We start from the raw sequence: 26,317 nt of genomic DNA on the forward strand, positions 1-26,317 counted from the left end.
CCTGGGTTTCAAAGTCATCAGTGAACAGCTACACCAACCCTGAACTGCCTGCTTTTATGTGGGGGGGGCTCCGCCCGCAGGGCCCCCCCACCCCCCAGCTGCCACGGATGAGAATAAGTCTACCAAGACATGATCTGCTTGGGGAGGAAAGGTGGCTGATCTCTCACAAGAGAAGGGCCAAGAGCCTTTTCCTCAATGGCTTTTATTGGGTTCATTTACACAGGAGTTCAGATAAAGCTCATTACTCATTGCCAGGAAGTAAGGATCAAATAACAAGGAACTCTGAGGGGCTATTTTGAGTCAGGGTCAGATTGCTAAAGAGCTGTAAAAAACTTTAAGGAACAAACTTACCTCTTGTTTGGACCCTTATCAGTTAATTGAGAGCATTCTAAACAAAGCAGGTTTCACAGGATTTTACATATTCTTTCTTAGGCCTGATTGCCCGGGGAACCTGCCCTTTCCAGCACAGGGCTGCACCACCCTCTGTCATTGTTTCAGGCTTAGGTGGAGCAAGGGAAGTAAGGCAGCCAAGAGATTAGGAGATTTTCTCGCAGACAATGAGGACTCAGGCTTTTGTCAAAGCCGAGGAGCGAGGGTCCATCACCCCCTTTTGCTGTAGCCCCCAAAGTCCTTCCTTGGGGGCATCTCACGTGATCGTGCCTGTCTTAGGTCGTTCCCCCCTTGGGGAATCTTACCCGTTATTGGCTAACTGACCAAGCATTGGGGGCCAGTTATGGATAAAGTAGCAGAAGCAGCAGTCCTGCCAGGGAGATAAGCCTATCTCCTTGGTGGCTTACGGTTCCAAGGTCATTCCCTCAGCCTTAGCCTTGGCAGGGGTTACAGCTTCTGATACCAGGCAGGGTGGTTCCCAACACTTTTAGACCTCCAGTGACTTAAGAAACCTAAGTACAGTCTAAAGCATTCCTTACTGAGAATATGTATACAGCAATGACTTGAGGAGGCATATTTTGACAGCTGGGAAATGGGGAGGTCCCAGCTGTTAGGTGATAGGTGGTCCTGGGTTTAGTCCATAGGAAACAGGAAGCGTCAACAAAGAGATGCTTCCTTTATTTAGTCAACAACATCTCAGATCCCCTCTTATGGAGCTTTCCCAAGCCCCCATAACAACTCCTTCAAACCAAAGGTTGCACCATCCCCGAATCCTGTGCATCTTCTGTCACATGACCAGGCCAGAAAGTGCTTCTACTTTAAGCCCTGCATTGATAGCACCATTAGGATCATTTTTTGGCTAGGGTTCTTGTTTTCCAAAATGAACATTTATATTCCTGGCCATTTATATATAGACAGAGCTGCTTGTAAGCTCTGCCCAACTGCCCGTGCAAGAGAGCAGCAAAGGTCCTTCATGGGCCTCGTATAAGCCTTTGGATGCATAAGCAAGTCCCACAGACACTCTAGAACTTACATATGGGAGAAAGTGTTCCAATTGGCAAGACAGATCACAGGAAACGAGAAAGGGAAGCAGGAGGAACAAGATGAGGAGAGTGAGGGAGAGATAAGTTCCCTTCGTGGCCATAGTGTGACTTATTTTGGCAGGAGCTCAGCGATTTGTTATTCCAGAGGTGCTGTGCTGCCTGCCCCGTGGCATGATTAATAGGCCAGTCTTGTGTGTGTGACAAAGAGAACAGAGACAAATCTAGTGCCTCTGAGGAGCCAGCAGCAAGCACACAACTTCTGACTGGTAGAAGGCCATCTGGCACGCCGGCAACTTGAACACAGCAAAAGAGCAGTTGTTCTGGGGCTGGGCTGCCGAACAAGTGAAGAAAAGGACACTTTCAGGTGGCCGATCCAACCACACAGAGAAGGAGGTGGTGGGGCACAGGAAAAGGGCCCCGGAGTGCAGGGAGAGGCAGAAAGCTCCTTTGAGTAGCCACATAGACCTAGGCTTCACTCGGCTTAGATACAACTAGCTTGGTGGCTTGGGCAAGCACTTTACTCCTCTGAGCCCATTTCCTCAACTGTAATGGGAAGAGAACACCTATCTAGCAGGGTTACTGTGATAATGCAGTAAGATAGTATATGCAAAGTGCATAACACAATGCAGTGCATATAGTGGGTATCTAAAAAATACTGGTGCAGATAGACCCTGAGGACCTGTTATCACTGACTGGCAGTTCAACCAGCACACTCAAGTCAGGTGAGGTGGTACTCAGAGAATAAGGTGAGATGATGCAAGTGTAAACGGGAAGTTTACAGGAAACAAACAGAGAAAGGCATGTCCTTCCCATCCAGCCTTGCAGTCTCCCCCTACCGGAAGAGCCTAAGAAGAAGCCAAAGGTATAGGAAGAAATGGGGGTAGCTGAGCCCTGGACCCACCCTTGCAAAGCAGAGGGTAGGCAGCAAGGTAGTCTAGACTTGACAGAAAGCAACTTAATCATGGGCGCAACCAGTATAATGGTTTCACAGACCAGAAAACAGTCTTTCATTCTGTAACTTATTTGTTATTCTTCTTTTGGAAATGTTCAGTTGGACAAAGGGAATTGTAATTATTGTGTGTGGACCTGAAGGGCAGCACTTTAAGCTAGAGGTAGAAGTATGGAGAAGCCTACTCTGGCTTGACCTAAGCAGACAATTAGAGATGTGTAATACAACCATGAGGTTGGGACCACATGATACTGATGGCTTCTTTAGGTCAAAAATGGCCCCCAATAGCAGTGCCCTCATATGACACACACACACAAACATTAACTATCATATACCCAAGTACTTACATATGCTAGACATGAACTCCTTTATATGTTAGCTCACTTTATTCTAACAAAGCCTGATAATATACAATTCATTATTTCCATCTTATAGAGACTCAGAAAGGTTAAATAACTTCCCTGAGGTAATACTGTGAACAGGTTGACATTGTAATCCAGTCCTCTCCAACTTCAGAAGCCTGACTCTGATTTACTATGTCACACACTTACATACTTCATTATGTGTAAACAGAACTGAGGTGGCGAGTTCAGGGTCGCTGATGTTCAAGCACAGGTGGTTATCAGTAACCCCATTTCACAAATAAAACAAGCTGGGGACAGTAATCTCTAGCCCCTTGTTCATCTACATTTGGAAAACGTGGGAAGAATAGCTTGTTCTCTTCACCTGGGAGTCAGCAGGCAGCCCGCAGGAGGTGCTGGTGTGTCTGACTAAGGAATCTTATACAAGCAGGTGTGAACACAGAACAAACAGAAATATGTTTAACAGCCGTTTCTGCTTCCCACTGGTGATAATAACTCGGTGTTGGTATCACTCTTCTCTTCTTCTGAACAGGAATAGAACCTTTGTTTGAATCTCAGTGGACAGAGGCCAGGCCTTATTTGAGAGCGAAACTCGCAATCTGCAATTGGAATATTGTCCTCTCGTGTGACACCCTGCCGGCATGCCGGTGACTCCCCGACCGGCAGGTTACTCTCTTCATCTCCAGCTAAGCCTCTTACCTAGAGTAGCTCTTTTTATCCTGCCTGAATAAAGCCAATTAACTGTAACACAGAAGAATGAGTACTTGCTCCACAGGCACAATACTCCCCCAAACCCTGGGGGAGAAACGTACGTCTGCGGGCGACCCACAGCACCTGTGTGCAAAGTCTCATAGACAGAGTCTAGGAGAGTAACAGGCGACATTAGCTCAGACTGGGCCGGAAGACGGGGGTGGGGGTGCAGGGGATGTGCCATTCCACTGTACATCTCTTACTATACTGATTTAATATAAAAGCAAAGCCAGTTTGGGGGGCAGAATGGTACAGAAAGACACACAAAATAAACATTTTAAGTTCTCCACCCACATGTCATACATGCATGGGATGGGAGAGAGTGAGGCTATGTGTGCTATATTATGAGTTGCTCTTTGCACCTAATGCTGTATCTGGGGACCTGCCCGACTTCCATGTGGATGCCGCCCTGTCGCGTACTTAAACGGCTACATCATATTCCCCTGGACAGATGCGCTAGTCTTCATTCCACCGGTTCCCTACCGATGGGCTCTCGGCTGCAGAGAAATTTCTTGAGTGAGTGGTTGTGTTAAAGCAGTAAGTGTATAGGGTTATAAAAATACTTCACAAATCTCATCCAAGTGAAATGAAATTCAAATTAAAAAAAATAACAATTCAAGCAGCCTAGAAATTTTGAACAGTTTTATTAATTTCAGATTTCTTGAATACTTATTATTAAATGAGAAAGCTTTCATTATTGCCCCACATACTTATCAGGAAAATGAAACCTTTCCTTTTGCTTGAAGTGTTTTGACAGAATTTCTGAAAACAAGAAAGGAAGGGCCTCCAGGGGAAAGTGAACACACCAGGCAAATGAGATTCTGGCGCTCCTCCTTAGGAGAGGGGTTATTTTCAGTCAGTACTCACTGCAGCTGGTAGGTACCAGACAAAACCAGATCGCAATAAAAAGCATGAGCTCTTCAGACTACTTTCCCACAGAGGCCCTTATTTTACTGAATTACGGTAGTTTTTAGAAAAATGTACAGCAGTCTTTAAAGACATCTTAGGCAACTCAAAGAATACATAATAATCAATAAATAATAAATCAATCAACAAGTTAAATAATAAAAGCAAACAACACTCTTCTCCTTTGCATGCTGTCTTTGTTTTAAAGGAAGGGCTTTTGTGGTAGGGACTCTAACAAAGCCCAATGGCCTTCAAGTCATCTTTTATTCTAAACATGCCCTCTAGGCTAAGAGTATCTGGAGTTCAAGAGCACCCAAAGCAATGGCATCAGGTTCTGAGGCTGGGATGCACTGCTTGGTCAGATGGGCTGCCAAGCACATAGTACCAAACCCTTGAACTTTGATGGGGCTGCCATATGAACTTTCTAGTCAAGACCTGCACACACAGACACAACTTGACCAATTCCTTACACATAGTGGATATTCAATAAATATGCACCGAGTGAATGAATAAATAGTTCTGAAAGTCAAAGTTTCGTCAAGTTGTCTCCTGGTGACAAACCATATTCCTAAGACTAGTGAACAGAAGAAAAGAATAAGACCTGGTGCCAAGAAAAGAGCAGAAAAATTATATAAAGCATACTTATCTGATCCATGATCAAGTTGTGATGTGGTTGAAATGAATCTTCCAAGAGCCCCCAAACTTCCCTTTCCACCCAGTCTTTCTTATTTTCACCCTTTTGTCAGGGTTCTTCTCTGACCCATGACAAGTGACCACTGAAGCTCATTTTCTTTCTGTGACTTCCAATCTCCTCTGTATAGCCTACACTCAGGACAATCCTCATAAACTAATTCATACTAAGGTCTAAATGACTGATACAGTTGAATCTTTACTCTCATCAGGATTCTTTATGTTTAATGAAAGATACAGAATTAACCTTCAATTCTCTAATGTCTCAGGATCCTTTTATCATCACATGAACCTTCCAGTACATCTGAAATCACCCTGTTCAACACCATTCACCCAGTTGTTACTCAAACACCAGGCTTTGTCCACAATGAGAGTTACCACACTGGGCTCAAAGTTTTTCACTTAACCAAACTACGTTCCTTAGACATAATCTGAGGAAAGAAGACCAACACACCACCAGTTTAATTCCAAGCTTTGACTTGGCTGGAAGTTCTATTCTACCTACTCTACTGAAAACAACTAAATCATGGGGATCTATTGTATGTCACAGAACAAAAGTCCATATACACTGCAGCCAGTCATAATACACCCAACTAAAAGGCTAAGCTAAGGGTGGATGTCTGCAACACTCTGATTCTCCACAGTGTGTCAGAAAGTAATCTAAAATAGCCATGGCCCAGATGTAGGCCAGGTAGCCCTTATTAAGTATGACCACAGTTTGAAGGATTGCTTATAGCCAATTATGATACATGTCCTGGTCTGAGACATATATTTTGTAGTGGCTTCTCTGAAGGAACTTGCAAATTAAATTATTTAAGTGTGCTTATCATTAGCAGTTTAAATAAATGACATTTATTTTGGCAGGAGGTTAATTTTTAACTTGGCAGCTGTTTCCAGGCAGATTATTGTCAGGTTACAACAGTGACTAACCTTGAAAACAAGAGAAATTTGCCAGAGATCATTTTGTTTTCAGACCTTCAAGATTGCATTTCTCCAAAGAGGCCAATAATTTTGTCAATGTGCAGGGACACGGGGCCCTGAAAACACTGCAGTGTGTGCATCTTTCTGACCTGATTTCAATAATAACCCCACATATGGAGAACTAAAAATGTTCTTTAGAACAGGAATGCTTCAAATATTCTCTGCAGAGGCCGTGTTGTTGGTAAATTGAAGGTTTATATAGAAGATCTTAGTGATTCAGGGTAATACAGGGTGAGACAAAGTAGGTTTACAGTTGTGAGTATGTGAAACACAGAGTTTATTCTTGTATGGTTATTAATTAATTATTGTATTGTTTTCTATATGAACAAATGTAAACCTACTTTTGCCCCACCCTGTGTATTGGGAGGAGCTCCAAACAGAGCGTTGGGAGATCTGGATTCAAGTCCCAACTCTGAGAAGATCACTAACTGAGTGTGCACTTGCAAATGCCTCAAGCCTGCCTCAGTTTCCTCATTTGGAAGATGAGGGTATGTGGAGAGGATCACTAAAGTCCTTCGGTAAAAAGTCCATGCACATGAAAACAGCCTATGTAGTAGTATCAGGGGGCGCCCAAGGTTGTCCTGGGATTTGCACAAACACCACAGGATGTCGTTCCATCTACTGTACAGTCTAAAAACCCACAATGCCTATGTCCCATCTGCCCCCAATTTTATTTTTTATTTTTTTTTAACTTATTTATTTTAGAGGGTAAGGGAATGAGAAAGGAAGGGAGAGAAACATCAATGTGTGGTTGCCTCTGGTGCGCCCCCTACTGGGGAGAGCTGACCAGGCCCACAACATAGGCATCTGCCCTGATTGAATCAAACCAGCAACCCTTTAGTTTACAGGCCAGCACTCAATCCACTGAACTACACCAGAGTGGCCTCCAATTTTAATGTCTCAACTTGCAGCCACAGTTCATGACACCAATGCCACCTGACATTGCAGCTATTGATGGGACAGTAATCCCAAAGTATATTTGATTATTGGTTGGCAGAATGGAAAAGAGGAGTGTTTTCTTGGAGGAAGGGACAACTATCACCTTTCTACTTAAAAACTGCTTGGGATTTATTAACAAATTACCAATTTATGTTACAAAGTTATGAACCACAAATCAAATTTCTATGAAACACCACAACAGTCAACAGAAACACCATAAATTAGCTACCAACATCCCATTTGGTTTTCACTTTTATGAAAAAGAAACTCCAATAATTTAACTTTAAGCAATGTAGATCAGTAAGTCTAATTATTTTTAATCAGCAAAAGATGATCCAAGACAAAAAAATTCCTATCTTGTTTTTTTAATATAAAAAGTTATCAGAATATGTACTTTGCAAAACATCTAAACTGTAAGCAAAACAGAAATCTGTTTCCTAATTAGAAGTGAGAGTAAATTTCAAAAGAATATAGAAAATGGTTTAAATATTTTTTTTTTACAAATAGGCAATCAGATATGATGGATGACTTCATTAAAAACATTCTCACTAGAATGTCTAATCATTTGAAATTCAGCTAATGTTTTTTAATTATCCCTTTGGATTACATAAATAATAAGCCCAAAGCCATGAGAGAAATCTTTGAAAGACTTAGGGTGATGTTTTGCATATAGTTTTGAAACATAATGAAGAAGTAACAGGTCATACCTTGAAATCATACGTCGCATCCGGGTTTTCATCACAGGCAATAACTTCTGGAGCCATCCAGTAGGGAGTGCCGATGAAAGTATTCCTCCTGCCCACGGTTCGGTCAAGCTGGGCACTGACTCCGAAGTCCACTAGTTAAGAGAAGGCAAATGATTTTTATATGATGATAAAATGAATGTGTAGTTTTTGTTAAAATACATATAAAATTTACCATTTTAACCGTTTTAAAGTGTAACAGTTCTGCGGCATTAAGTACGTTCATATGGTTGGTTATGAATCATCACCACCATCCAATTTTGGAACTTTTCATCTTCCCCAACTGAAACTCTGTACGCATCAAACAGTAACTGGGGACCCCCTCCTCCCAGAGCCTGGCACGCACCTTCTACTTTCCGTCTCTATGAATCTGACTACTATAGCCACCTCATACAAACAGAATCACACAGTAGTTGTCTTTTTGTGACCGGCTAACTTCACTAAGCATAATGTTTTCAAGATTAATTCATGTTGCAGCATGTTTCAGGATTTCCTTCCTTTTTAAAGCTGAATAATATTCCATTGTATGTAGGTGCCCCATTATTTTACCCATTCATCTGTTGATGGACAATTGGGTGGCTTCTTCTTTTTTGCTATTGTGAATGTGTATTTTTAAATTGCATGAATAAATGGATAAAATGTGCCAAGGGGGAAATCACAAAGTTTATATTTGGTTATACCAAAACTTTGGGGACCAAAAATAGCTGTTAAATAAAAAAGCAAGCTTGGTTGTCATCATAAAGGGTAATATTTAAGGGATTCAAGGAAAGTGATTAAGAACTAAGTTTCTGGAGGCAGAATGCTTCGATTTGCATCCCATTTCTGCCACTTCCTAGTGATGTGACCTAAGGCGAGTAGACCAGCCTCTCTGAGCTTCTGTTTCCTGACCTATCAAACACAGATGACGATCTCTGCAGAGGGTTGGTATGATGTTTATGTGAGGTGATATTTGTAAAGGTGCCTTATACAGGGCCTGGAGTATAATATTCTCTCAACAATAACTGATAATTAGTGAAGAGTAAATATTCTGAGAATAGCTTATCTAGTCACTACACACATAACTGCGTTCACTATATAATGTATGCTTTTTTTTTAAACAAGGAATATTCATGAGATGACACTTTGGCCCTAAATGCTAAATAGGAAAAAAAAATGAAAATTATATACTTTAATAACAAAAAAGGTAAGAACCAATGTTTGGGATATAAATGTAGGACATATTTAAATCTCTGAAAATAAACAATCACATTAACAGTGATTCTTTCCTGGGAGACAAATTGTGTGTCCTGTGACCGTTTGTCAACTTACGCTCTTACTCATGCATCAAGCAGACAAGTGGAGGTTGGGATGTCTACCATGTCCAGGCAATCTCAGACTTGTTGTGGGAAGGGTTCTAATGGACAGCACCAGAGGAAAGGACTCCCTCACTGATAACTCAGGAACATGAAAGTGGGTTAATCAGTATGCACGTAAGGTAGATTATTGGGCATCCATTTTGCATAGGTGCCCTAGGTAATAATAAAATCAATGTAAATTTGACTTAAAACATATGGGGATGCAGCAGTAATTCATTATTCTAAGTATGTCTAAGTGTGGATATTTTAAATAAAAAATAGGTCACCACTGTTCTGGTATAGCAATAATATAAACAAACAGTAAGATATAAGAAAACATTTCAAGGTCACTCACTTCTAATCTAATGGGTCTTTGCTTAAAAAAAGAGAAAACTTCAATTATTTTTACACACTGATTAAGCACATGGTTCTATTTGGCATATTACAGATCAATTCACTCCTTAAAGTGCTTTTAGAAAATGTTTTTGAGCCCTGGCTGCTGTGACTCAGTTGATTGGGTGTCATCTTGCAAACCAAAAGGTCACTTATTCAATTCCTGGTCAGGACACATGCCTAGGTCATGGGTTTGGTCCCCACTTGGGGTACATGCAAGAGGCAACTGATCAGTGTTTCTCTCTCACATCAATTTTTCTCCCCCTCTCCCTCCCTACGCCTCTCTCCAAAATCAATAAAAGAAAAAAAATAAAAATTAAATGTTTTAAAATAGACAAAGATTTCCCTTTCCATTCTTAGTACATTGATTTCCAAATTCACAGTGAAAAGTTTACATTCATAACAAAAAAAAACAACAACAAAAAAACCACCCCAAACAGTTGTTGAAATAACCTCATCAATTCCTTCAGTTTCTAGGCTCACTGGATTCTGTTCTTACCTAGTTTAACTTCTGCATTTTCAGTCAGCAAGACATTTTGCCCTTTAATATCTCGATGAATCACTTTATGCTGGTGCAGGTGACTCAGCCCCTGGAGTGAGGGAGAGTCAAAAGGAGTTAATAGGAACATAAACCAAGATGCAAATAAACTATTTCAGATGTTAATGATCCAAAAAAGATACAGACCCATCCAGAGATACTTTCATTATTATATTCATATCTTTCATGTTTTAAACCATAGGCAATTGATCAATATAAACTGAAACACAGAGGCAACCCTAGCAACGCATGGTGCAGTGCTAAATGAAATGCTTTCATACCTGCTTTGATCTCAGGAAGTACAGGAGAGATGGTACTGTTCAGCACGCCTGAGTTGAGCTAATGGTACTGTGAAAAGTGAGGACTGCCTGTCTTTGCAGAAAACTAACCTGATTAAACTGAACCCTCCACTTTTGGGAGGCAATATTTGAATTTAAAACTTACCCTCTATTACACAAATTGAATTAAGCACAATAAAATATTATTCATTACAGCCAAGAAATTTCGCATTGGCTTTAGCCAATGTGGCTCACATTAAAAAAAGGAAAGCAACAATTTCTATTTCTTTTGTTGGCATTCAACACGGTCATCTTTAGTGCTTTATGACACTTATGACTTTGTGTTTATTATATGAAATAATTATTCAGTGACATCCCAAAATGATTGTGTTCCATTTATCCATGAATTATTCTGATTTTGGCTTCTTTTCATGGTATAAATTCTAACCTACAGACTTGCTCTAAGGTTGTCACATGTTTTTTTTAAAATGTAACCAACAAGAATCTAAAATTAGTATCTCTAAGTAAATTATGTTATGGTAACAATTGCTAATTCAAGGTAATATTTCATACTTAATGCTGTTATTTTATTATTTATGATTTGCCCAGAAAAGTTTGTTTGGTGTTTTCTGTAAGATGGTTCTAGTAGTGCTTAGTTGTCTTTAACTTCATTCAAAACAGTTTTTGTTAGATTGTATTGTGACAACTGTTGTGTCAGTGTGCATTTTTAAAAAAAACTTATTAAAATGGGTGAAATTTTGTTTAGCCATTTTAATACTGAATACGGAAGAAAATATGCAACGTTTTCATGATATTATGCTTTATTATTTCAAGAGACATAAAAATGCAACTGAAACACAAAAAAAGATTTGTGCAGTATACGGGAAAGGTGCTGTGACTGATCAAATATGTTAAAAGTGGTTTGCAAAGTTTCATGCTGGAGATTTCTCGCTGGACGATGCTCCATGGTCAGGCAGACCAGTTGAAGTTGATAGCGATCAAATCGAGACATTAAATTGAAAACAATCAATATTGTACCACGCAGGAGAGAGCTGACACACTCAAAATATCTGAATCAATGAAGTTATTGGTGAAAATGAAAAAAATGTGTGTTTTATTTTAAGGAAAAAAACTAAGCAGACTTTTTGGCTAACCCAATAGTTTTCCCCACAACAACAATACCATGATATAAAAGATGAGGTGGACATGAAAAGAAACACAACAAAATATCTAAATTCTCTTGTGAAGAAATTCAGCACGAGACTACGGATGCCCAAGAAGATCCATGCATATATTTAGGAATATCAGTAAATGTAAACCATGTGATGGAAGAGTTGAGGCAGTGGTTTGAACCTTTAAAAAGTAACTTTCTTATCTAGTCAGTTTGGTGCAGGGTAGGCATCAAGCAGATTAAAATGTATGGTTTTCATAGCATATTAACATGCTATTGAATCCTTAAGAGAGGAATGAAAATCCCATCCCCCCTCACCACCAAAGTGGATGGAAGCAGATACCAGGGCACATATCAGACAAAGGGTGTATTTAATGAGATCATATGATGCATGGAGGGTCACCTCTGAAACTTCTTGTCATCAAATGTCTCTGACAATGAGCCACCTTGTCTCAAATGCCAGGATCAGTTGGGAGAATGACTGCATTGGAAGAAGGAAGAAAACAGTTGTTTTCATATATTTTAAAACTAGGTATTGAGAGGTTTCATGGGGTGAAACCTCCCTGCTGCTTTTTGAACCCTGAAGACTGTAGGATCAGCCCCTACAGGGTCACCCAACAGTGCAGAAAGGTACATTATGCAGAACCAGCCCTGAAGACCCAACAGATTCTTGGTACCCACTAAGTGGTCTGAATCACTGAAAAAACCATCATGCTTTCTCTGAATGAATAAAATTTTAAATCATAAATCATAAATTCAAATTAAATTTACACAATGGCATATGAATACTTGAGATAAATGTCAGATTTGAAGGAGATTAGCAGTGGTGCCTCCTTGCTTTCCCCTCAAATTTTGTTTTGTGTTCTGTTTGAGAAATATTTTTGCCTACTTCAAAGCCATGGAGGTATTAACCTGTGTTTTCTCTTAAGAGCTTCATTTTTTTACAGTTATGTTTATAATCCAGCTGGAATTAATTTTTGAATATGTAATCAGCAGGTGTCAAGCTTCCTGTTTTCACAGGGATATTATCCATCGACCTTATTCAAGGAGAAGAGCACCTCTTCACCAGGCACTGCGGCGGCTCCTTCGTCATCAGCCAGGTTTCCCTATGAAGTGGGTCTGTTCCTGGGCTCTCGATTTCCTCGGCCACTTGTCTACTCTTGTGACCATCCTACTTTGTTCTAATTACTTAGTAGCTTTTATAGTAAGTCCTGATACCTAGCAGCATACATCTTTCAGCTTTGTTCTTCTCAAGACTGCCTTGAGTATCTTAGCCCTTTGCATTTCCATATAATGTTTTAAAATTCAGCTTGTCAGTATCGACAGATATACCTAGAACAATTTTCATAGGGAGTTCAAGGAAACCATGGATCAAGTTGGGGAGAAGCAACATCTTTACATTAGTGAATATTCTAGTCTGTGAACTGGTATACACCTCCATTTATTAAGCTCTTCTTTAATTTCTCTCAATAATATTTTGAATTTTCGGTGAAGTTCACATCTTTCTATAAATTTATTTCTAAGTACTTGATTTTTATGGTATTATAAATGTTATTTTTAAATATCATTTTGTATTTTCTTTTTTTGCCTAATGTGGTTTGAATTTAATGAATAAATATCATTTTTAATGCCTTTTGTCTTTTTTAACTTCCATCCATCCATCTATCCATTCATCCTTGCATCCATTCACAGCCCATACTCTATCTATCAAACGTATGAGTCTTGGACACATTGTAAAAACAGTTTTAACTTTTATTTCCTTAAATGAAGAGGAAGAGGTTATAAACGAATAATGATTGCCAAGCAGATCTAGTAAGAATGCTCAGTGGACATATAATAGCTTCTGTGTTAGTAGCAAGGATAATGAAAGTAGTTTGAATGAAATAAAATATGAACAACTACTTTCTCTTCTCTGAACTGAGCTCGGCAACTACGCCAGTATTGGCCAGATGGCCTGATTGTGGGATTTGTGGGCAAAACTGGGCAAACAAGTACAGTCTTGTCCAGTTATTTTCATTAATTTAAGTAACTAACTCAAAGAATTTTTTAAAAAGGTATAATCAGATAAACTATGTTCTGCATACTGAAATGGTTACAGTCACACAATCCTTAAATTATATAAACTTTCATAAATGGAAAACTCAAGTGAATGATTAAAATATCTCTAAAACAATCCATTTCCTAAGTGGGATGTCATCTATAAGACCTAAAATCAGATCTCCAATTGGAAACACCATTGGAAATGAATCCCTTGTTAAAAGAGGTCACCCAATGTTAACTCAAAAGGGAGTGCGTGAGGCCTATTCAGCATGGCGCTTACCTCCCGTACAGCAGACCATAGCAACCACCCCTGCCATGACCACTGCTAGAACACAGCTTCAAAGAGGATCCTGGTGCATTTATGAATTTCAGTGGAAGGTTGGTACAAAGTTCAACACCTCCCAAGATATCCTGCATTGTTACTTACTCGTAAGATCTCTCTGCAGATGTACGCGATCCACTCCTCCTTCAACGTGTTACCTTTCGTGTTCTTGATCAGGTCCGTGACAGAGCCGGCTCCACAAAACTCCATCACCAACTGGCAAAGGAAGCAAACATCTCATTATTATAATTACACTTCTCAGCTTCCACTGGGTTTAGAAAGCATAACGTGCTCCGGTTGAAGGCTTTGTAATGTCATTCCTGCAAAGAACAAGGGATCACAAGACAATATATGAAACATAAGCTTTAATCTTCATTTCTTTCTAATGTAATAAAAGGAAAGATTATTTTTTCATTTTAAAACCTGAAAATTATAGTTGGAGATTGAGGAAAATCTCCATATTCTATGTATTTTATAAACGGGGGCAAGTAGGCGGTTCAGATGTGGTTGAGAATATCTGTTTTTATCCAGCAGTTGAACTTATCCCTCCTACAAGAGCAGGATCAGTTCCCTGTCTGAAAGAGCTCTGGTAGTCTCGGCAGTCCCAAGCTAGGACAATAGAAGGGTACACTGCTTATGTTATTGGTTTGTGAGTGGCATTGTAAGCTGTCAGAGTAGGGACTGTTTTTAATTAAATACAGCAAATGTTCCCAGGAGGTTGGACACATCAAATAAATTCAATAAACAATAAGCTCTAATTTAGCACCTTTCATCCAAAAAGCTCCAACTTCCCTATAAATATGAACTCATTACAGTGCTCAGCAGCTTCATAAAATAGGCGGAAAATAAACACTTCCCTCACTTAATGGAGAAGTAGAGACTAGAAGAGGAAAAGCAATTTATCTGGTTTTGCATTCATTTTCTTGGCTTAGAGAAACATATCCATTTCCATTCTTTCTCCCTCTTCTTCTGAAAGCCTTCAATATAAGTCACCTTAGTGGGTACTTATATCTTTTTTTTAAATTAATTAATTAATTAATTAATTAATTAATTTATTTTTTTAGAGAGGGAAGGGAGGGAGATAGAGTTAGAGAGATAGAGAGATAGAGAGATAGAGATAGAGAGAGAGAGAGAGAGAGAAATATCAATGTGCAGTTGCTGGGGGTTATGGCCTGCAACCCAGGAATGTACCCTGGCTGGGAATAGAACCTGGGATATTTTGGTTCACAGCCCGCGCTCAATCCACTGAGCTATGCCAGGTACTTAAATCTTTTTGTAATTACATAACAACAATTCAGAATAACTACCAATCAGTCTTTGACCTGACACTAGAAACAGAACTAATATGGGGCCATACTGAAATCACATTGATGACTTTGGCATTGTCCAAACGTCCATGCCTAACATCAAACCACGTCATCAGGTCCTAAAAGATACCCCACCGGGCTGCAAAATCTTCAGATAGAAATGATTTTTTAAAAAGTATTCCTAGTTGAAACTCAATCAAAATTCATCAAATTAGTTTTACAAATGAATTGCCAGTGCCTGTTCTAACTTGTCATCTTATGATTCCACACAGAGTAGGGAAGCCCTCCCACATTCCTCGGAGCACCAGTGGAAGTTCAGAGCCTATCAAAAGCTTTCATAAGGAAATTTCAGGAGTGCCACAATAGATCACATGTCAGCCCAATATGAACTGTACAGTTATCATACATGAGAGCCAGGGAGCTACCAAAGACCATAAAATCATGTTAGAAAGAATCTGGGAGTCAGTTTGAAGAGGTTCTCACTGGTCAAAGATGGGATAATTTGAGCATCAATAAAAATTAACAACTTCAACATATTAATACACATTAAATATGCTTAACTGAAGGTATTAATCAAGACACCCTTCAAAAAGAATATAACTGTCACTGTTTGAAGAAAATGAAGAAACAACTTCTTGTTTTTGAGAACTGGTAAATAAAGGCAGGGGGAATTAAGCATTTATACTGCCTTTCTGATATTTTACCACTGGGTAATCAAATAATAAAAAAGATAAAGCTTCTCTTTGTTAAAAGTGGTATTCCATCTAATAAATGAAGAAGGCATAACAGAATTAGAATGTCACTATTTCACAACCTCTAATAAACTAATGATTTAGGAACTGATCATAAATGATTGAGAACATTAAAATATATAAGAAATAACCAGCCTTTTGATTTGCCTTTTGATTAGAATAATGCATCACCTAAAGAACAGTCTTGCCAAAACCAAACCAAACCAAAACAAAGCAAAAATTTCCCAAACCTGGAATCTGATGAAGTTTCTAGTTTCAACTACCAGTTTACAGGAAATTCAGAAGACTGACAAACATGCTACGTCATGGGGATACAATCAACAAAACCTAGAATAAGAAACTGCAGGGAAAATGACCCATCTACTCCAACAAATAAATTACAGGAAGGAGAAAAAGAGATGAAGAGGAAATCTGTAAATTTAAAAACATTTTAAAAGATATACCAACAGATTGCAATTAATGCAACTTACCTAGGTACAATTTTTTTTAAAAGTTGTTAATTTTTTTGCAATTTTAAAATTGATTTAGAGAGAGAGACATTTGTTTGCTGTTCCCCTTATTTATGTATTTATTGGTTGATTCTTGATTCTTGTATGTGCCTGGACCAGGGATTGTGCTCACAACCTTGGGGTATTGGGACGATGCTCTAACCAGCTGAGCTATCTGGCCAGGGCAAACAGTTGTTAAAATTTTTTCACATTTTTTTTCTCTTATTGATTCTAGAGAGGGGGAAAGGAGGAAGAAAGAGAGGGAAGGGAACATCAATGTGAGAGAGAAACATCAATCACCTGACTCTTGCATGTGCTCCAATCAGGGACCAAACCCACAACGCAGGCATGTGCTCTGACTGGGAATCAAAGCCATGACTTTTCCGTTTGCTGGACTGTGCCCAACTAACTGAGTTACATTGGCCAGAGCAGTTCTTAAAATTTCTGAGATAATCTATTGACTAGATATTTAATGATACTAAAGAAATGTGGTTAATAATTTTTAACTGTGATAATAGTACTACGGTTATTTTTAAAAGTTCCTATCTTTTTAGAAACAACAACAGATAAAATGTATGACATGATGATAAGATGACAGTCTCTCCTACAAATGGTACTAAGACAACTGGGTAACCACCTGTAAAAGAATAATGTTGAACCCCTACCTCACATCATATACAAAATTATCTTAAAATGGATCAAATACCTAAATACAAGAGGTAATGCTATAAAATTCTTAGAGAGAACACAGGGGTAAATAAATCCTCATGACCTTGGTTTGACAATGGATTCTTGGCGATGACAACAAAGACACAAGCAACAGAAGAACATACAGATAATTTGGATTTCATCAAAATTAAAAACTTTGTGCATCAAAGGACACTATCAAGAGAGTAAAAAGATAACCCACAGAATAAAAAAATATTTGCAAATCATATCTAATAAGGTCTAGTGCCCAAATACATAAAGAAACTTAAAACTCAACAACAAAAACATAAACAACACAATCTTTAAATGGAAAAAGGAGTTGAACAGACATTTCTGCAAAGAAGATGTACAAATGACTAACCATCATGTGAAAAGACACTCAACGTTGATAGTCATTAAGAAAATGCAAGTTAGAACTACAGTGAGATACCACCTCACACTCACTAGTATGGCTATACTTGATTTTTTAAAAAGCAGAATATAACAAGTGGTGGCAAGAAAATTTAAAATGGTGCAGTCATAGTGCAGAGTTTGATGGTTCCTCAATAAGTTAAACATAGAATTACCATATGATCTAGCAATTCCACTTTTAGGTGTACACCCAAAAGAACTGAAAACAGGGTTCAAACAAAAAACTTCCATCTGAATGTTCAAAGCGGCACTGTTCACAATAGACAAAAGGTGGAAATAAAAAAAAGGCACATCATCAGATGAGTAAACAAAATGTGATATATTTGTATAATAGAATATTATTCAGATAAGAAAACAAATGAAGTTCTGATGCATGACACAATATGAATGAATCTTAAGAACATTATGCTAATTGAACAAAGCCAGACTAAAAAGGCTATCGATTGCATGAATCCATTTATATGAAATATCCAAAATAGGCAAATCTATAAAAACAGAAAGCAGATTAGTGGTTGGTGGCCAGGCTCTAGAGGGGAGGGAAGAATGGGAGTGTCCACTTCATGGGTACAGGTTTCTTAAGGGTGGCAAACACTTGAACTAAATAGAGGTGATGGTTGCACAACATTGTGTATTTAATGCTACTGAGTGACACATTTTAAGATGGTTAAAATGATAAATTTTATGCTATGTGTATTTTACCATAATTTTTTTAAAGATATTATGAAAATATTTGTTTCAAAATAATAGTAGAAGAGAGGAAGTAGATGGGGCAAGATTGGCCGCTGATGGATGGTTGTTGGGGCTAGTTTGGGGTACATGGATGTTCATTACACTGTGGTGAATACTTTTGTGTATTTTAACAATTGTCCACAAAAATTTTAAAAATCCCATTATGCAGCCCATGAGGTTCAACGGCAGCAGGATGGACCCCTGAATAGCCCTTGGGTAGAAAGAAACAATATTTTCTCAAGTGAGCCAAATATGTTTGTGCTCCTTTTCCAAATCCCATTTTGAAAAACACAGCGACCAGACCTCCCACGAATGCATCCATGGCTCCTGTACCAGCTGGAGAAAATGTCCCACCACCAAGCTCTATTAAGCCACGTAATTACAGTTCCCAAGGAAAGCAGTGGAAGCCCAGTGACTCCAGTCTTTTAAAATTAGATTGAACCAAATACTTTCAAATATTCAGTAGGAAACAATCCTGCTCTAGCCAGGCACTAATGTCAGTGATTTCTATAATTTGCTTCTCCATTCAGCTCCAGCTGAACACTGCTAAATTCTTTTCATCTCACTATGGAACAAAATGATTGTTAAATTATGTAATGGGATTCTTTTTTTAAGAAAAAGAAAAAAAAACACAACAAACTGGCATTTGCTAGCAATCGGTTCCTATAGCCACACAGCAGCACGGATAATTACTGCCACCGCACAGTGGGGACCCACCCTCACCACAAGTAACCTCATCACATTAATAAACAGAAACAGGGCTCAACATGCCAGGCTCAGCAGCGGTAAGTCAATAACTTCATATGTCACCAGCAAGAAATAATGGATCATTAATATTCCTCCCAAAAGAAAGTTCTCAAAGGGCTGATGCTGGGGTAACAATACACACTAACATTTTCTGAGAATTTAGCACATGCCAGGTACTGGGCTAAGTGATGTGCAACTGTTGTTTCCTTAATTCTCCTCCCCCTCAGTTCCCTTTTTGTTATTTATTTGGAAATAAGGCTTAGTTATGGTCTGCAGCCTTATCCACATGGTCATTAAATAACTAGAGCAGGGCCGAAAGCATAGTGCTTTCTCAAATACAGCTACGTGACCTTGGGCACGCTCTCTAACCATCCTGACGCCCCGCCACCATCACTATAAAATACAGCATAAACACATCAACCTGAATAGTTTGAAGTGAACAGTAATTGTGTCTATCAATATAAAGTTCCTAGCAGCCAGAATTCTTAAACTGTATTACTTTTCCACTTTTTGGTCTGTTTGCATGTATTAGAAAGTCTGAGCCCTGGCTGGCGTAGCTCAGTGGATTGAGCGCGGGCTGCGAACCAAAGTGTCGCAGGTTCGATTCCCAGTCAGGGTACATGCCTGGGTTGCAGGCTATAACCCCCAGCAACTGCACATTGATGCTTCTCTCTCTCTCTCTCTTTCTCCCTCCCTTCCCTCTCTAAAAATAAAAAATAAATAAAATCTTAAAAAAAAAGTCTGCAACGTAGAAGATGTCATCAATAGCTCCCCAAGATCCACTTCCTTTGGATGATGAAGAGCTGGCTGCAAGGTGCTTACAAAGGTCATTAGACACGTGTTTCTAAAACCTCTGTTAATGAAAGAGTACCAAGGGCATGTCTCTTCTTTTCAAGCCTGTGTCACACAGCAAGAAGACGCAGTGGTGCATTCCAGGACATTGGACCTTTTTATTTGGAAGGTTGGGAGACAGTGGTGGTTGCATCTTAAAACTCTCACTCCACACCACTTACATGACTGGGTTCGAAAGTGAGATTCACATGCATGTCACTTGGGAAGAGAGAAGGAAGATTAAGTTGAAGATGAGGACAGAACTGTGCTTGGGCACCACGTGGGTTGGGTTTGGGCCTGGAACAGTGTGATGGAGGAGATATTTAAAAACAGCACCATGTGGTGCAACTCAATTATTAGGAACAGGGTTGCTTGAATTATTGGACACCAGTAATTATTTCTATATAAATCAAAATGGTTAATTTTAAAAAACACAGAGTTTTGACATAGATTTCACAATTTGCATGGCTGTTTTTCACATATTTTTGTCAGTTGTCTTGTATTTCTGACCAGCAAGATGTTTTCTCTTCAAGGTTGTGGGGGAAGGGGTATTTTTGAGCTCTCCTGTGCTTTTCCTTCTGCACACCATATTTAAGGAATGGGTCTCTGGCCTTAGCTGATCCCAGATGGTGTTTCAGAAGCACCATCTGAGCTCACCTCCCCACCCAGCCTAAGCGGCTCAGGCTGATTTCCAGGGTCCCTACGGTATTCACTCACTTGCTAGTTAATTGGTTTTAAGTTCCTCTAACAAGAAACAAAGCTTTAAAGTATTTTAAAACTGCAGGCACTAGCTCAAAATACCTTGGCAGGAACCCATTCCTCCCAAATGTCATAAGAATAAATGAATACTAACAGATCCCTTCTCTTCTGTAGTAAAAGAGAGTAGAAGGCAGGGGTAAGGAAGAGGAGGGGGTGGGAAGATGAGGTCTGCCTGAAATGAGGGAAGTGTGCACCAAGAAACTGAAGAGGCACCTGAAAGAAAAGGATAGGAAAGATGAACTTCCAAGAATTCACAACTCTGAAAAGGATCAGCTTACTGACCTTGAAGGTCCAGAAACCTCAGCCAGGCATAGGCTATTTTTATCATGTGTGGCTGAAAATAGCCACAGATCTCTTGTGCATGATTTATGAAGGTGTAAACAAAATCCAAACTCAGTAGTTTGTTAAAGAATGAGCTTCATTCGCTAAAGGTAGTTTAAGTCTAACAAGATAAAATATGTGTGTAAAGAAGTACAAAAATTGGTAGGTATACATTTATCATTTCAATCAACTGATATAAAGGTAAAGTAAAACTGGCTGGCAATTTCATATTTGGAAAAGCAACCTAAACAGCTTTTTGTGTTTGTTTTTAAACTAGAGTGCATCTGGAAGAGGGGGTGGGGAAACTCATACTTCTTGAGCTCCTGGATTATATTTTTAGACTTGAAAAGAGAATGCTTAAACTACAAATTCTAATTCTTCCAAAGATAAAAAGATGAGTCCCAAAATGTGAAGCCCCAAACTTGGCCAATCAAGTCTCTGGGTAATGAACAATTTTGTATCTTGAGAATGATGGCAGTTTGAATAGACTTAACCAACTGGTATTTTTGGTAACAAGAAGCCTGCCCAAAGGAATTGCTGTCTAGTCACCCATGTCTAAGGAGATGCCCGTCTCAGAAGCAGCATGGCAGCATTCAAGGACCGAGAGAAGCTATAGTTCCATCTTGTATTTGGTATCCGGTGCTAAACTTCTCAGTAAGCATGCACAATGTTCTAGAGAATTTTCCTGTTAGCATATTATTATGAGCCCATTTGGCCCACTGACTCAATGACAGAAAGTAACCTAAGACTGTAAGAAGTTTACAACTTAGCTTCTCAAAATGTTACATTCAAATAGAAGACTTTGAGGTAGAAATAAGAGAGCAAGTTTTCAGATGAGTTTAAAATAGGAAAAGAAGAAAATTACTAGCCTTAGAGGACTTAGAACTAAGCAACTTGGTAGTTGAGGATTCTGAGAAACACAGGTAAATTGGAACACAGAATTGGGCTCAAAATTAATGTAGGAAATCAACAAGATGGTTGTATAGACCATTAGCAGAGTAACTTTGGGTATACATAAGGTCTTTCTTTAGCTGTGGTGAAAAGCATTTTAAGCACAGTTCAAGTGAAATTCATTGGAATAAAAGAAGAAATCATTTTCACATTCTTGTCACAAAATCACCCATTAATTTGTAAAAATGGCTCTATAAAAGCTGCATTCAAGCCCAGTGGCAAAGCATTAAATTAAAGATAGCTTTGACTCTGTGTTTATATCTAAGTGACTTACATTTTCTCTCTCTAGGTCGCGCAGTGGGGCAGCTCTGAGGCTAGGGGACTGTTATAATCAATTATTTTAGGCACTTCTACATTGACCAAGTTCAGCCTTTTAAAATGTGCAGCTCACCAACAGTAAGATTCAATCACTTCTCCAGACAAGTGCCCTAGCTTCTATATATGAAGGAAAAGCATTCTTTCATTATAAAAGTAATAGACACTGATTAACCTCTCCCCCCAAGAAAGCCTCATTTCTGAGGCAGGGAAAACAGAAATTTTAATAATAACTGTTCAAAAGACTCAGCAAAAGGTGGTTGAATTTTTAAAGGTGGTATCCACCACACTTGACATTTAAATCTTAAAACAACCAAAATGTTAGTGGACATGATTTTTGCTAAGCCAAGATGCTACAGCAATGTAATCCAAACTACAGTAGACTTGGGTTTGGTGGCAGTGGCCAACATCACTGCAGATTCTAGAAAGTTACCCTCATTGGTGGTTGGAGGACATCACGTCTTAGTTCACCTCGGTTTCTCACTCCCAGGTGACCTTCACAGGCATGGACAAGTAATGAGAATGCATGAAGCTGAGGATGCACGGGAGAGCACAGGGAGTGACAAGGCCTCTGGTGCATACTGGGGTCGGCGTGTCCCTCTAACGGCTGCTCTACTACTCGAACACACTGCTGCTGGTTGGGATTTCAGGCCCAATATTTCTGATTCGTTAAAAGACCATCTGATTTTTCAAAATCTTAAAAAAAAAACAGAATTCTATGTGAAACTAATCAACTTTTTTCTAGATTTAGTATAATTATAACACCATTACCTTATGAAAACCAAGCAAAGCACATGTACTTGGACAGCATCTAGCCTCCACACCACCGGTGTGAAAACCCAGACCTGGTCCAAAATGACCATTTTTATAAGGAAGGAATTCAACAGCAGAGACCCAAATGCCAGGTTTGAATCCAGGTCTCTAGCTTCCCCGCCAGGTTTCAGCCACCTGCTAGAAAGTTTGTGCCTAAAATGCACACGGCGTAATTTTTTCCCCTCTCAGCTCCGCAAGGCTACACTGTGACAACCTAGTGACAGGCTGATCCAGTCATTTCAGGACAACAATCTATGTTACTCAACCAGCCTACATTTCGAAAGCTAATCAGAAATCTATTTCCTTTTATGGCATATTCTAGCCCTGTGGTGGTATCAAAAGAGACAACAAATTACATGTGATTTCCCTTTCTAATTTTAGAGAAATTAGAAATTTTGTTTAGTAGACAAGAGTTTCTCACTCATTCACGGGTCTCTACGGCCTGCAGCAAAATGGTGAGCCTCCCGGAGAGGCGGCGGAAGGAGACGGCAACGCCACGTGTCAGAGCGGGCCTGGTTTCCGAGAGATCAGAATCTTTATTGAAAGAGCTCTCTTTTTTGATTTCCGGACCAGGCCCCAAGCAGTTGATAAGGGAGAATTACTTGGCCATTATCAGAAGTAGCTGTATTTCCACAAAGAGCTGGTACTAAACAAGAGTTTATCTCCACGACAAGACTGATAGAATTCGCAACGATTATAATTCAATCAGACACCTGAAACGGCACATCTGTTGGCTGGTGGCTGATGTGCGGACCTCTGTCTTCCAGCCACAGTGGAAAAAGTGGCTGGGAAATACTTTCTGTAGTCTGAACACTGGGGAAACACGTTAGAAAGTGTTGTTTTCTTGGCTGTTCAGGCTATGTCTCTATATAACCCATAATAATATTTTATACCAATGTAATTCTAACAGAAAGCCATTAGGCCAAAGAGTCAACTATCTGTGACCTTTGCAATTATTTGCTAAAACAGTCCCAAAAGGTTTAACATACTTTTCAAGGAGTGTTTCCTAGACTTCACACAAATCTTATGAGCAGCTAACAGGTCTTGCTATCCTCCTCGAAAGTGGGGGAAACTGATGAATGGAGATGAAAGGTGAAGTCAAAATGAACTTATTTAAACACAGAGCTTCGATCCTATTTGGAACACCAAATTTGGTGTGGAATTTTTTTTTTTTTACAATGAAAAGGAGGGTTCAGGGGCTTAATTCCAGCATCAGGCAGCAAGGGGTTAGCTTCATCACACTGGCTCTGAGACCGGGGGTAAATTTCCCAACTTCTCTGAGCCTAGTTTCCTCATCTGTAAAGTAGGGGGCATGATAATATCCAGTTTGTAGAATGGCTGTAAAGATCTAGTGACATAATATGATAGTGCAAACGAATGTAGTACTTGGCACACGATAAGTAGGTGATAAATATTACCTGCCATTGTTGTTATTAACACAAAATGGCCCAAACTGAGTGAGTCCAAGGCCTTGGAATAAGTATACACTTTTATATTCTATAACTAAGTCCCCACCGATATTGTAATCTGCTATTAATTTCCCAATTATTATGTTTCTCTTGCCTTTACTTTTCCGAGTGCCCCCTTAGTTTGTCATCAAATAGAAGACGTGTAAATAGAAAAAAGAAGTGATACTCTCGCCCTCATGAGGCATTTCATAGCTTTGTGTTTTTACCTCCAGGGACATAGAAGCTAGTGGGGATGGTCAGAACAATCCTATGCACAGGCACAAATCTGACAAATGCTAGGCCCTCTGTCTTCCAAGCAGAATGTGGGGTCTATAATAGCCACATTTTGCCCCCTGCATTTAATTACAGGTAGGAAAATGAGAAGTGAAGGAAGGGTTTCTCTCCATGTGACCTGGTTTTGGAAGTGATCATCACTGAAGCCCCTTTGCCAAATCAGGAAGGGGATTGCTAAAACAGTCTTCTAACTGGTCTTCCTGCTTCTACTCTGGCCCCCATTCATGCTAGTCTCAACCCAGCCACCAGGGGGACCCCTTCAATCTGTGGATCAAATGCCATCCCTCCACCTTCGAAACCCTCCAATGCCCTCCCACCCCACCAACACTACCTCATTCAGAGAAAAAGCAGATGTCTTTCCAACGGCCTGTAAGGTGCTGCATGATCAGGCCTCAGGTCTCATCTCTCACATATTCCACAGGGCTCACGTGGCCACTGTACCCATCACTGCAACCCTTATCTGCATTCCTGTTAATGTTTCCCTGCTCTTCCAGGAAGGTTTAGCTTTCAGCAGTCCCTATAGTTTTCATGAACATAAAACTTACTGTTTGTGGTCTGTTTCAAGAAGATAAAGCTGCATGAAAGTCAGGGCTCACTAATTTATTCTAAGTGCCTAGAAGAATGCCTTGCAGCTCTCAAGTATTTGATATACATATATATTTGTTGGATGAATGAATGGAGAATGATTAAATGAACACATACACTTGTAGGCTCTTGGTTCCCAATAACCAACTGGCTAAAGTGAGAACTGGCAGGCAACAACTCGTTTCCAGAGTACAAAACCTCCTCTCTGAGCCCTGCAGAAGCAAACAGGCTTCCTGCTTGTCCCCAGTACCATCTGAAAGGGAATGCAGATTTTGCTCACTAAAAAAAGAGAAAAAAGTTCATTGCCTTTCACAGAACTTCAGGCCAAGCTACATCTTCATGTTGTAGGATGCCTGCCTGCATTCTGGTGCTGCATCCCTCCATTAATAAGCTTTGAGATCTCGCGGGGGGGAGGGTTAGTCCATGAACTTGACTGAGACCCACCAAAATAAATGACAACTAATTTGCTTTCCAGCTTTGAAAATCTCTGCATTAAGAAAAAGGTGAAAATGAGTTAAGCCTGCTTGATCATTCTCTTATCTCAACTGCAATTTGTAAACAGTACCCTCACTTTAAATAAGAATTCCACCTAAAGTGAAAACCAACAATCTTATCTGGCCCACCTCACAAAAGAAATGATGTAAACAATTAGGTGCGACTCATCTAGAAATATTTATAGTACCTCAGGTGATAAGCTGGAACTTGATTCCAAAGCTCTGTCAATGCTTTCTTTTAATTTGGAACTCTAGTCCTGACCAAACAAAAACCTTTTCAACAGACAACATTAAAATAGCTATCAATCTCCACCTGCCATCGATAGCTCTTCAGGCTTGTGCCGCCTCATCATATCCTCTTGAACCTGCAGGATATTTTGAACTTCCAAAAGTACCTGTAGCACTCAGATTTATATAAAAAATAATAACAACAATAATAATAACAACCAAGTCTGTATCAATAATATTACTTTCATTCACAAAACAACTATTTTGTCAGCATCACCTGCCCCAGACTCCCTAGCACTGAGGGCAC

General features: G+C 39.4%; 1 protein-coding gene across 7 annotated transcripts in view; it reads right to left on the bottom strand.

Annotated features, from left to right (window-relative positions):
• Positions 1-26,317, bottom strand: part of TNIK (TRAF2 and NCK interacting kinase) — a 346,968-nt gene that overhangs the window by 116,105 nt on the left and 204,546 nt on the right. For all 7 annotated transcript variants that reach the window (XM_045851219.1, XM_045851226.1, XM_045851225.1 and 4 more), the window contains exons 5-7: positions 13,935-14,045; positions 9,980-10,070; positions 7,718-7,848 (exon numbers count right to left, since the gene is read on the bottom strand). In XM_045851219.1, the coding sequence (XP_045707175.1) occupies positions 7,718-7,848; positions 9,980-10,070; positions 13,935-14,045 (333 nt within the window). The remainder of the gene's footprint in view (positions 1-7,717; positions 7,849-9,979; positions 10,071-13,934; positions 14,046-26,317) is intronic.

Source organism: Phyllostomus hastatus, unplaced genomic scaffold, assembly GCF_019186645.2.
Source record: "Phyllostomus hastatus isolate PE091 unplaced genomic scaffold, TTU_PhHast_1.1 phas_contig_86, whole genome shotgun sequence".
In the NCBI taxonomy this organism is placed as follows: domain Eukaryota; kingdom Metazoa; phylum Chordata; class Mammalia; order Chiroptera; family Phyllostomidae; genus Phyllostomus; species Phyllostomus hastatus.